General features: G+C 46.7%; 1 protein-coding gene across 1 annotated transcript; it reads left to right on the forward strand.

The window, feature by feature from the left end:
- Positions 1-5,717: 5,717 nt before the first annotated feature.
- On the forward strand, positions 5,718-12,482 carry rrp1 (ribosomal RNA processing 1). The gene is made up of 16 exons (XM_015965711.3): positions 5,718-6,027; positions 6,301-6,383; positions 6,820-6,877; positions 6,960-7,045; positions 7,495-7,556; positions 7,626-7,755; positions 7,892-7,956; positions 8,153-8,349; positions 8,448-8,548; positions 8,655-8,752; positions 8,859-8,878; positions 8,951-9,082; positions 9,237-10,156; positions 10,534-10,704; positions 11,221-11,287; positions 11,974-12,482. The coding sequence occupies exons 1-16, from the start codon at positions 5,901-5,903 to the stop codon at positions 12,177-12,179; spliced, it is 2,523 nt and encodes an 840-aa protein (XP_015821197.1). The 5' UTR covers positions 5,718-5,900; the 3' UTR covers positions 12,180-12,482.
- The last annotated feature ends 381 nt before the right edge of the window (positions 12,483-12,863 follow it).

Raw genomic sequence — 12,863 nt, forward strand, 5'->3', positions numbered from 1 at the left:
CCCACCTCTCCAAATGCGTAAAATGTGCACCACAGCCGTTAGGCGCGCCGCCGCGCGCACCATCAGCTACATCAGCCCAGACAAGAGCAGAGCAAATAGAGAAAGAATAGAGGATAATTCTGTCTGGATGTGGATGGAGATTACATTTTACAGCAGCCTGATCATCATTTAAATACGTAAACCATCACCTGCTAGTCCACGCTATCAGCATTATTTTAATTGGTGTGTGTGTGTGTGTGTGTGTGTGTGTGTGTGTGTGTGTGTGTGTGTGTGTGTGTGTGTGTGTGTGTGTGTGTGTGTGTGTGTGTGTGTGTGTGTGTGTGTGTGTGTGTGTTTTCCACTTCAAACACTGGTCTAACCAACCAGACCAGCGTGTCCAGTAACATATTAATGTTACAATTAAACAGTTACACTTCATGTAGGCTAGGAACATTTCACGTGCCGTGGCCCGACCGCTTCTGCTCCACATGAACTTTGTGCGTGATCAAATGTCTCTACAGGAGCTTTCTGAGCTGAAGAGGCTATTCTGCCTCAGACTGGATGCGTCATGTCCATATTAGAGATGGGAACAAGCGCTGTTCAGCCAAAGTTTCATAATTTCATAAAAAGAACATTTTTCCAAGTGACACGTCCCTCAGAGAGACCGGGTTTCCAGACCGCTTCAGTGGGAGGAAATCTTATCGTATGCACCGTGGTTCTGCACTGCGCTGTGAACCCCTCAGATCTTCAGCTCACTGTCCACCGTGGGCGCTCCGAGCCGCGCTGAACACAGTGTCCAGTATAAAGCTCTGATGTTCTGATGGGAATCAAGTTACCTCTGCGATGTGCGTATTAAAATGTCAGCTCATCCATGCGCATCAGTGTGCGTCGGGGTAATTCTTTCAAAACAACCAGCATCCTTGAGTTTATCCGTCAAAATAAACAGTCAAATGGAAATATCTGTAACCTGCCATTTAACTGTTTTGCCTTCTTGTGAAGATTGTTGCAAAGAGAAACAATTAAACTTGATTAACCCCAGAGCCACGCGCACTGCGCTGTACGTCGTGACTGTAAATGAGGGGAAAACGATTTAATCGGATCCTGTTCTTTTCAACATGGTTTAATGAAAAGTTTCATTCAGTACAAACTTTAGTTACACCGATCTAACGAGACAGAGCCTGGATTTGTATTCTGAACAGTTTAAACATGTTTAAAACGGAGACGTGTGACGCGTCTAAAATTCGCACCTGCTCCGCTATTATGGAAATTAAACTAACAAGATGAATAACATCAAATTATTTTAGGCACAGACAGGGTCCGAAATTAACACTTGCCACTCGCCAAATGCGAGTAAATTGCTCCATTTGGCGAGTAAATTTTTGAGCTCTACCTGCGACCTGGCGAGTAAATGTTTGCACCAAATTAGTTATGTTTATCAGTCATCTTCCACGGATTTCTGATACTCCTCCCGCCTGCATGCAACTTACACAAACGTGTGGCAAGGTGGAGACGCATCCAACGTCATTTCCACCTATCCCATTCAATCAGTTAATCAATTTAGCGGTTAGCTTCGTGTTAAAACTAGCGGTGAAATGTGGCGGTTTTTAACTGGAGTCAGCCAGCCTTCCAAATGAAAACTCGTCGAACTGGAAGAAAAACCACCAGGACCAGTGGCAACCAGAAGATTTTGTGAAAAGTGGCGAACTGGAGACGGCGGACTTATGCTGTAACTTTACCTTGCCCTGCCTGCTCCTCCTTGCTGCCCGCCAGCTGTGATCACAAGCGACAACATAGTAGTTCCCGCTGCTTCTTCGGGAAACAGCGCCAACAAAAACAAAAAAACTTGGGATCTTGTCGGCGTGGCGGTGGGATTTCAGCCGTGTCGGGCCACCACGGCTACGCCTATGTAAGGGAAACCCTGTATGCCCTATAGACTTCTGGAGACTAACATCAAGCACTATCAACCAACTCACCGAGATGCAGTATTTCTGCGGTCAGATCTGTCTCCGAGTCCGAGAGCTCCACGAGTGGTCAGCCCGCGCAACAGCTAGGTGCCGCATCGGTCAGACATGCACCGGCCTGCCCGCTGGGGAGAACCAGATGGAAGAATGAAACACAGAAGTGTCCCTCCAAGCGCTCCGTCATATTTCAACCCATTTTTATGTTAAATGCACTGGGTTTTACCCATCGACATATGCCCTATTAATTATTTTACCATATTTTACATCTAAATTTCATGGTTAAACAGTACATGCTACATGTTAAAATGATAGTTAGCTAGCTACTTTGATAAACTCAGCTATTAAAAAGGCGGCAGTGACCTAAAATACAAAAATATAATTTTACTTACTGAAAAAAATGAAGTGGAGACTCCTTGGACCCTCTATTAGTGAAATTAATGCCACAGCAAGTCATTTTGTCCAACAATTGCACAAATAATATCCAAAACAGAATTCACAAACACAGAGACTCAAAATTCCGAAACAGTTTCCAGGCCAGACCGAGGCTCTACTGAGGCCTTTCCATGGAGCTAGCTCTGTGGTCACGTGGGTCGGATGCTCATTAATTATACAGAATTTTAGGCTTTTAATACACTTAAACAGACGAGTGAGAAAAAAATTCACCCCCCTCAGAGTTGTCATGAGTGTAAACTAGATCATTTAAACCAAAAACATGTTTTGGTACCAGGCTGTAAACATGTTTATTTCTGCTTTGAAATTGGTATTTTTAACATGGGAGTCAATGAGGATTTGCTCGTTTCTGACACCAGCCCCTAGTGGATGAGGGTGGAACTGCAATTTTTGCTACTTCCGGGTTGGCTTCAATTTTAAAGCCTCATTGTGGGGGCTTGGATATGGGTCACAAGTAGGGGAAAAAAATCGGATTTGGTGCGTTTTTGCCTGCAGTGTGAACATAGCCTAAGTGTCCTGAAAAACAAAAGGTTCATTTTGGCAATTGTTGTATTCCATATAGGTGAAATCCCAGTTTATATATGGTGCAAGGCTGAAGAATCTGTCTCCTGCAGATGAACAGAGTTTTAAGGTTTTGTCTTTAGAAACAAGAACTGATCCATCAAATACCTGCAACAGGACTGGAGAGATGCTCGATCCTTCAATTCATCTCTGACTGGATGACAGGTTTTCAGCAGCTCTTTGGAAATCACCTTGTTGGAGCTGAAATCATGTTTGCTGTCAATTATTTTTATATTAATTCTTTTTCAAAGGTGCAGCTAGAACACTGCTGGTAAAGGCCCAGATTATATTTTCTAGGTAGTAGATTACAGCAGGGTCTGGCTGCATGGAAGGAAAACATAGAGATCTCAAAATGTTCGCGAAGGTCAGAACTCTAACAGGCTGTGGCACTAGCGGCAATTATAACAGTAACAGATGTGAGGTGAAAGGCGGGGCTAGTTGGGTCAGATGCAGAGAGGAGAGGGAACAGGTAATCCATAGACTTCATCAGGCTGGTAGACTGTAGCAGGACCAGAACAAGCTGCCCAGGGGAACAGAACAAAGGGTGTTCATAGACAGACATTTGAGGAAGGCGGGGTGACACAAGGTGAGCACAAGAGAGGCGTGTCAAGTCATCACAATAGTGGGAAACACAAACAAGCAGGTAGGGTCCTGCTGCTTGTGCCCTGACTAGAATCATCCATGCTACTGGTACATGGAGGATTGGAAGCAGGTGGGATGTTGACCAAGCTGCAGGCAGCTTCCTCGCTCTCTACTGGGGCTTCCTGGGGTAGAACCAGATCAGGTGCTTAAAGGAGTCAGCGGAAACCCCCGGAGGGTTGATGCTGTATTTACGAACCTCTGCCATACTAGTTCTAATATGGCAGAGGCTCGTAAATACATACATTTGTATGATTCAGCTCTCAGAGATCACCGTGATCAACATGTTGTTAATAATTCTTGGAGACAAATAGCTCGCACTGTCGGAAAAGACGAGGACGCTGTAAAAAAAATGCTGGAATGCCATGTTGTAAACAACAGTAATTTTTACTTCTACTATGGTGTAGTGTTGGATGCATGCCGTAGAGCTCCATGCTGCCCCGTTCAGTTTGGGAGAATATTGGCTCACCGCAGAGACAAGCCGCATGAACCATAAACGCTGCGAGTTGTGAAGCGTGTTCCATCCGCGAGCCGCATCACCAAGTGGAAAGTAAATGCGTCAAGCATAAACCAAGCTTAATAACCCAGGCCTGACAGCTTGCTGGCTGCAGCAGGATCTGGACTCTTATTTCCTGATATATGGACATCTCGCCTCTAATTGGCTAAAAGCAATGTGACTCTAATACTCACTCTGTTTGCTCTACAGAAATAACACAAGCCTGGAGGAGTTCTGCTGTGTGGTGGAGTTGCTAATGCTAACGGTTAGCTTCTACTTGCAGAGACGTTCTCTGCTGTTTCCTGGACGCTAAGCCAACAACAGCCTTCCCCATCGTGAGTCCAGATGGGTGAGTCCATGAATGTTAGTGTGACGTAGATCTGTCAGGCTTTTCTAATCCTAGAGTTTCACTGTCTTTCTATCAGAAGCTATGCAGCAGATAGGTGCAGGAGACTATTTTCATGTTCAGCCTGCATGAAACACTCAGAGTGACCGATTATAATCAGAAATAATCGTTCAAATGTTTTTTCAGAGTTCCACTTCTTTAAAGGCGATGTTTGTAATGTCGTGTTGTTAAGTTTCTCCAACAGGGCAGCTGGCCCCAGCCCGGCCTGGCCCCCTTCTGAGCCAGCCCTGATCTGGGTTCAGCTGAACCAACAGATTAAGAAATGTAAGGTTCATGTCGTTACAGAGGAGCAGCTATTAAAGACCAGCCATGTGGAGCACCATTGTCATTTTCTAAATCTTGCTCTGTTGGGTCTCTTTTATAATGCAGGCTGGAGTTGCAGGGGACTCTGCTGTGCTGCTAACTCAGCAGCGCAGTTATTTATTGAAGACATTAAACTGAGGACTTGGTGTGTTTGTCTCTCTCCACCCATTCAGCTTCCTGAGTCTGACATTGATTTAATTTCCTCTCAGCCTGCTTAGTTATGTTGTGCATGAAATGAACGGAAATGAACTGTTGTTATTGTTTTTGGTGTGGGTGATGCATGTGGCTCTTTTGTTGAAGCAATCAGCTCACTCAGACACAGTCACAGGGATGGAGCAGCAATCATAGATGATGGAGGTATTTGTGGACTTGGCTGCTTGTTCTGGCATTCTTACAGGCACGTTAGGGTCCTGTGGACAGGACTGGAGCTGTTCTTCAGCAGGATGCTCTGATGAATCTGTTTTTATCTCCTCTCATGCGGGATGAGACGCCAGCGTCGCTGTAACACTTCATGAACTCCGGTTCTGTCTGATCAGTTTTGTTCAACGTTTTTTATAAAGACGCAGCGTGTTGGGGTGATGTTCCTCAGGTTTGAGTGATGCACTAGAGTATTAATTAGCACTAGTTTGTGTTTTTCCTGTAAATAGGTTAACTACTTGGCTCTGCATTGTAGATGTTTTAATGTTCCTGGTTTTAGCAAGCTTAACAAATGTCTTCACAGATCAGCTCCAGCCTTCGGCAATCATGAATGTTCAGACATCTGTTGACTAAATAAGAGACAACGTGACCCTGTAACAGACTGTGAAACATAATAGAAAATGCTGCATTATCTCTCTTTGTCCAGCAGAGGGCAGTAAAATACCGCTGCTCCACGGGGAAACCCTTCGGTGACGTTTGTGTTCAAAATGGGAAACTGCTCGAATCTGATCGGTTTTCATTGTGAAGTTGAACAATTTCATAGTCAATATTTGTCAAGAATAAGCGATAGTGCCGAGAATCGAGCTAGGTTTGTGTACGGCTGCGCACATTGGGTGTACGTCATCGGTTCGCGCCGGAAAGAGAAAGGAGACCCAGCAGCTGAGCGTCCACGTGAGAGCTAGTAAGCATGGCGTCGCTTCAGGAACCTGAAGTTCTGCTGGCACAAAGACTAGCCTCTAATGAAAAGGCGATTCGGTCCAAGGCCATAAAGAAACTGAGGAAATACATCGTTGTTCGTTCTCAAAACGCGTCAGGTAAACATTTAGCCTGTTAGCCTGCTAGCTTAATCAGAACCGACTAACAACACACTAAATACTGACTAAACCGTAACAAATGGCGCCCAACGCAATGGCAGTGTGATGATTTTACTCAGCTTTTATGTTTAATTTTACAAAACAAACGTAAATAAAACGAGTGGCAGCAGAGGAGTTGTGTGTAGATGATGCACATAACCCTAGCCATGTGGGATTTCAGGCTGGTTGGTTCAGGTTGTGTTGGTTCTGCTGATCATGGCTGGGTGTTCACAGGTGGATTCAAACCAGATGAGCTGCTCAAGCTGTGGAAGGGTCTCTTCTACTGCCTGTGGATGCAGGACAAACTGTTGCTGCAGGTGGGTGAGCGTACGACCAACATGATGCTAATGACGTCTACACGTTCCTCAGCCAGGCTAGGGCTACCAGAGCCGCATTATGACCCATATCATGGAAGGTCAAAGGTTACACCGACGTCCGTTAGGAGGGCTTTGGATTTCTGTAGCAGGAACTTGTTAAACATTACATCCGTATTAACCACCTCTCTGTAGCATCAGGAGGCTGCTACAAGTTCCTCAGTCACACCATAACTTTCATCAGGTCATTTTTATCATTTGGATGATGGATTCTCTCTTGTTGGTATGAGTTTTATCCATTAGACTTCATGTTATCAGCCGTTGTCTGAGAGTGAGGCCATAGTGTAGTTTAGCTGTACTTTAGTGGTGCTGGTGTTCCTGTTTGACTCCTAACAGATGGTTCATTCAGCCTCTCATGTGATCTTCTCTTGTTTTTAAGGAAGAGCTGTCTAATCAGATCTCCACCCTCATCCACCACTTCCACCACACAGACCAACGTAAGTTACAGTTCATCACTTTAAAAATGTACCATTCAGGAGGACCAGGGTAGCTGTGTGTCACAAAACTGACTGTCTGCAGAATTACTGTACATGGAGAGCTTCCTGCAAACTCTTAAGAGAGAGTGGACCGGTATCGACAGGCTGCGGATGGACAAGTTCTACCAGGTGTGTGTGTGAGGTTCTGAGTTTGCTACAGAAGTTAACATAACTGAGCTCTCAGTCCAAAATGCACTTAAAACTTGTAGTTTTAAACGTGCTCCTTCTGTGTACGATGCCCTAAGGCTGTCCTCTAAAGGCAGTCGGACTCCTCAGGAGCACTTTGATGATGTCGCAGACCGTTCGTACCAGAAAACACCTTCAAAGACCAGACCTGCAAGATTGTCCCAACTCAAAGTTGGGGACGAGGTCAAATATAACAGACCCTTAGGCTTGAAGTGTAAATACTTTCATAGTAGTTTAAATAAATGGATGAAAACCTGGGTAGAGCTGTGTTTGCTACACGCCGAGACAACAATCAGGGTTAAGGGACACCCTTTACCAGCCTTTTAGTGTGAATGACTGCATCTGAAATGTCTGAAGGTGAAGTTGTAAAAAATGGTTTCAATCTTTGGCAGGTGGTTCGCTTCATGTTCAGGCAAAGCTTTGAGGTGTTGAGGAGACAGAGCTGGGAGAGCAGGTAACGGGGAGAGCCGTTTGTCCCTCCTTGGTCTTCGGTTTGGTGAGGTAACGCCTCGTTTTCCTCCAGTGTGGTGGCCAGGTTCCTGCAGCTGCTGACGTCCCACCTGCTGCAGGCGGACAGCGGGGCTCCCTCTGGGTTGCAGTTACACATCTTGAATCTCTACTTGTCTGAGCTGGCAGCTGTTGGTGCAGCAGAGGTACCGCACCTCTCTGCGTATTATCTAGTGCTGTTCAGGTTGTTGGTGTGTGTGGGGGGAGAGAAAACTAACATCGAAGCTGTTTCAGACGTGGATCTGAAGAACATCCCATAATGCTTTTGTCCATGTCTTACAGCTCACTGCCGACCAGAACCTGATGTTTATTGAACCGTTCTGCAAGACTGCTGCAAAAACCAAGAAGTGAGTTTTGATTGTGTGCTGTAACCGTTCTCTCCTCTGCTGTTTTCCTGGGAGTTGTAAATAAAGATGAGTCAAAGGACGCCGAGCAGCCTGGCCATGCCCCAGCCTATTCTGCCTTCTGTTATAGGTCCAGAGAGCATCTTTAACCTGCTTGTTGCCATGGTAACCGTGTATCTGCTCCATGTTTCATCTGTAGTCGGATGCTGCTCAGTGCCATCTGCAGCTCCATCTTCAGCACCATCATTGACCAGGCTCCATTTGCTGTGGAGGATCTGATGAAGGAGGTGAACAGCTCTGACTCTGGACAGGCATCAGAGGAAGAGGATGGATGTGAAGAAGATAAGACGAGCAGCAAAGCAGTCTGCAGGAGAAGATCGGGGAGGCAGATCGATGGTATGTCTCCACACACAGCACCTTCGTGCAGCCCATCTGGGTCCACTACCAGCTTTGTTTACCATTTCAGAACCAGCTGTTGGTCTCTCTGCTTCCAGGAAACAAACCAAACAATGATGAGGAGGAGGAAGATGATCTGAGTCACCTGGAGGACTCTGACTCTGAGTCGGCGCACGAAGACGTGGGACCTGTCCTGCAGGTTAAGGCTTCTCCGTCTGTGGAGGACCTGTTAGAGAAAAGCTTTCAGTGTGTCTGTTCTAATGAATTATTGTGATGAATGAGACTTCACCTTCTGTCTTTATCAGTTCGACTTTGCTGCTGTGGCACAAAAGCTGTTTGAGTTGGCCAGTCGGAGCAACACACCGGGACACAACCGGAAGAAACTCTACAAAATCATCAAAGTGTGAGTGATCCTGCCCCGCTCTGGTGCTTCTGGATGTCTAACCACTTAACTGGTCTGAGTAAAGCATCAGCGATTTAGCTAACCTTGTGTTTGTTTGTTTTTTCAGGCTCCGTGACCTCAGTGAAGGTAAGAGAGAGAGAGGAGCTCTCTGTTTGGCCTGGCCTCCACTCACTAACTCTCCTGACTTCCTGTTTGCAGGTGTGTTTCCTCAGGATGAATACCCAGAGGAGGTTTCCACAGACGAGGACGACGACATGTTCGGCTCCAGGAAAAGGATGAAGAGATCAGCTCACAGGGAGACTGAGGAAGAAGCATCAGTGACAAAGAAGAGTAAAGCGCGTGTGTGTGTGTGTGTGTGTGTGTGTGTGTGTGTGTGTGTGTGTGTGTGTGTGTGTGTGTGTGTGTGTGTGTGTGTGTGTGTGTGTGTGTGTGGCTTGATAAACATTTCAGGCTTAAAGAGTAACGCTCCTTCTGCTCCTTTCAGGAAAGGAAATGGAGGAATTCGGCAAACCAAACAACGCTGATTCTGTAGATGAAGCAGTGAGCAACGCCAAGGAGAAGAAACAGAAGAAGAAGAAACAGAAGAAGAAGAAGAAGAAAGCTGAGAATGAGGAGAACAAAGGCATTCTAGAATGCACACAAGAGCCAGCTACTGAAGCACATCTGCAGAGCTCCTCCCCATCCTCAGAGAGCCCATCAGAACCGCAGCCTCCAGCCAGGGTCACAGAGCCCAGCATCTCCAGTGGGAAGAAGAAGATGAAAGGAAACGTTTGTGTTTCCGGAGGATCAGAGGGACTACAGGAGCAGCAAAGCTTCACGGCAGCAGAGGCTCCAGTCCTGGTGAAGAAGAAGAAGAAGAAGAGCCTTCCAGCTGAGGCAGATGAGCAGATAACACCACCTGATGCTGCTGCTCCAAGTCCTGCCAAGAGCAAACAGAAAGGTCGAAAGGTGAAGTCCTTTGAACAGCTGGTGGGTGCTGACAGTGTCTCTGAAGACGTCAAACCAGCAGTCTGTCCTGAGTCACCAGCTGTTGTTGAGAGAACGTCAGCCAAGAAGTCACGCAGGAAGAAGAGTCCTGCTGGGGAGCAGGAGGTCCCCGTGGGTGCAGATGGGGGGGAAGCAGGAGCATCAGAGGCTGACGGTGCTCCAACACCACAGAAGAAGAAGAAACGGAAAAGATCAGCTGCTGCAGGAGAGAAGGCTGAAACAGACCCAGAGAAGAAGAAGGGCCCAAAGCTGAACTGGAGCCCGCTGCACATGGACACAGAACCCGATGTGGTCACACCTGCCAGGACAACACCAACGAAGAAGAGGAAGAAGATCCCTGTGGAGTTTGAGTTTGAGGCAGATGAGCTGGATGTGACTGCACCTGTCGGTGACATCACAGGAGCAGGAGTCAACAGTGTAGGTGTTTAAGATGTTTATCATGAAGTACCTGACAGGAAGTAGCACACCTGTTTGTTTAAGGTGGAACACGGATGTGTGGAACGTCCTGCTGCTTTTGGGAACCACAAACTCATTTTATTGTATTCCAGGTTAAAAGATGAGCAGCGATGAACCCTCTGGGACACACACACACACACCACCTGTCAGACTAACCAAGGAGCGGTGGAGGTCGCCATCTTTATGATGGTGAACAGAATCCTAGCGTTTGGTCCGTCGGTGGAGTTAAAGCTGATTTACTGCCATGTTCTGTTCAGGGGCTGCAAAGAAGCAGCTGTAATATTATGGGATGTTCAGGCGTGGAACCACAGACCAGTTTATCACTGTTTTTGTTTTAGACCGAGGACGTCTGCACGCCAGCCACTCCTTTGAGACAAAAAAAGTTACAGAAGAAGACTGTGGGCGCTTCAGGAAGTGACTTCATCACCTTCAGTAGCAAAGCCCGAGTCCCAAAGCTGCTGTTCTGTAAGAGCAGCCGGCGCCCAAACACACCGCTGCCCAGCAAGAAGGTAAAGGAACACACACACGTGTTGCAGTCCAGGCTGAAGCTGTACAGTTCTGCCAGCATCTTCAGTATTTTATGGGCAACGTTACCGTGGTTACGTGAGCTGTGCACAGTGGTGCCCCCAGTGTTGTAGACTAGGGGTTCCCAAACTGGGGGTCGGGTTCCCCACAATTTAGTCTTTGCTGAGATTGTGAGGACAGCCTACAGTATAATCAGAACTCCATATATAATTTATACCTGTGTGTGTGTGTGTGTGTGTGTGTGTGTGTGTGTGTGTGTGTGTGTGTGTGTGTGTGTGTGTGTGTGTGTGTGTGTGTGTGTGTGTAAGGATGGTAACGGATCACGTTTAATGTGTGTACGCATGTAGGAGTTGGGGTCCTGGCTTGTCTTGGACATGAGCAAGGGGGTCCAACAACAACAGAAGTTGGGAACCCCTGCTCTAGACGGTTATGGCTAGGTTGGTGAAGGATGTTTCAGGGGTGGACCTCTGACCTGCTGTGATTTTTTTTTTGTCCTACAGAAAAAACAAACTCCCAAATCAGAACCTAAGAAGGTGACTTTTGGGCTCCGGAATAATAAGACTGCTGGTAAGTAATGGAAGTTCTCTGTATTAACCTCTGTGTCCTGAGCGGTACCAGGACCAGCAGCACTTCCAGGTTTTACACCATCACCAACATCCTGGAAGAGACGGGTCTACACGATGGAAAGATGTCTGCGCCTCAACATGACCCAATTCCAACACAAAGAGGCTAAATGAAGAAAGGAGGACAGGACACAGAAAACACACCATAGAGACGGGGAAACAGGGTTCTATTCACACAGACCTCCATTCTTCCCACCGATGGGAGTTCACCTCTCTGAACCAGCAGCCGAAGAAGAAATGGGACGCTCATTTGATCTAGTCAAAACATTTTTATCTTTGTTGTGGAGTTTCCCCTGAGTTTCTGTAGTCCATTGTCCCTGCCCAGAGAGGCGTGTCTATCGTGGAACATGAGCCTCATGTTTAATAAATCTGCCTCACTGGGACTCGCATATCTAACGGGTCAGAAACCCCACATGGATCGTTGTGGTGGGCGTGGAGATTTATTCTTTAACTACTTCCTGCTGCATACTCGTGTTGTAACAGAGGCCGGGGTTAAGGACATTATTAATCAAACGTCACTTAGACAAGTCTGTTGACCCAGGCTCGACTGAGACTGGGTCCACGAGAGACCTGGGAGGACCGCTCCCATCAGGCTCGTCTCACACATCCTTTGTTTTCTTTGTCCTGCAGAGTTCAGGAAGACTGACCGAAGTTTGTTGCTGAGCCCAGAAGGCTCGTCACGAGTTCCCTTCGACCCAAAGCAGAAACCCAAATGTGGGGTCCTAAAGTCCCAGACCCCCCCGGGAACCAGGAGTTTGAGGGAGACTCCCGACGGCAGCAAAAAGACTCCGAGAGGAGCGGCCAAAGGCCGACCCCTGGCAGCAGACTTTTTCTAACCAGACGTGTTTTAGTAGTCATGCAGCTTGTTCTGGTTTTATCACATGTTGAAACTGATCAGTTTGTTTTAAACAACAGAAGGCTACAGGGCGGCAGACCGCGGTCGTACTTTTACCATAACCTCATCACTAAACTAGAGTAAATGTTTAGTGTTTCTCTGTTCATCAGGCGAACCTCCAGTAGAACTTCCCTTGTGTTCAACAGGAAGTCCGTTTGGACCGCTTTAGTTCTGGATTTCATCAGGATTTTGTATCGGTGCAGCATTTTTTACTCATGAAGAATAAAAATATATTCTATCCGTATGATGCCGTGTGTGGTCTGTTAGAGCACATTGTTGTTCTACCGTGTAGATGTGGTCTCCGTAAAGTCCTCAGGTGTGTGAATATGCAGGTCTTCAAGAGTCGTTTGAAGACCCGTTTTTGTGTGACTTGGTTTTATGCTCCTTTACATCTTGTGTGTTGCTTTTATCTCCATTTTATTGCTGCTTTTAGTGTTTTTAGTTCAGCACCTTGGGCTCCCGCAAAGGCAACGGAAGACAATATGTAAATAAAGATTGAGTGAATGTCTATCTTGGCGACAATCCTCTAGAAAAGCACCTCCACGAATAGATCTGTCCCTGTGCTGTCAGGTGGATACCTGGACACACCTTAGGAGCAGCCACAGGGCGTGTGTCACAAGAGCAC

Source organism: Nothobranchius furzeri, chromosome 14 (assembly GCF_043380555.1).
Source record: "Nothobranchius furzeri strain GRZ-AD chromosome 14, NfurGRZ-RIMD1, whole genome shotgun sequence".
NCBI classification, from domain to species: Eukaryota; Metazoa; Chordata; class Actinopteri; order Cyprinodontiformes; family Nothobranchiidae; genus Nothobranchius; species Nothobranchius furzeri.

Bases quoted from the DNA above. Each gene is read 5' to 3' on its own strand.
- rrp1 (XM_015965711.3), top strand. From the start codon at position 5,901: ATGGCGTCGCTTCAGGAACCTGAAGTTCTGCTGGCACAAAGACTAGCC. The intron at 9,083-9,236 runs GTAAAGCGCGTG...TGCTCCTTTCAG, and splicing joins AGCATCAGTGACAAAGAAGA to GAAAGGAAATGGAGGAATTC. The intron at 10,705-11,220 runs GTAAAGGAACAC...TTTGTCCTACAG, and splicing joins CACCGCTGCCCAGCAAGAAG to AAAAAACAAACTCCCAAATC.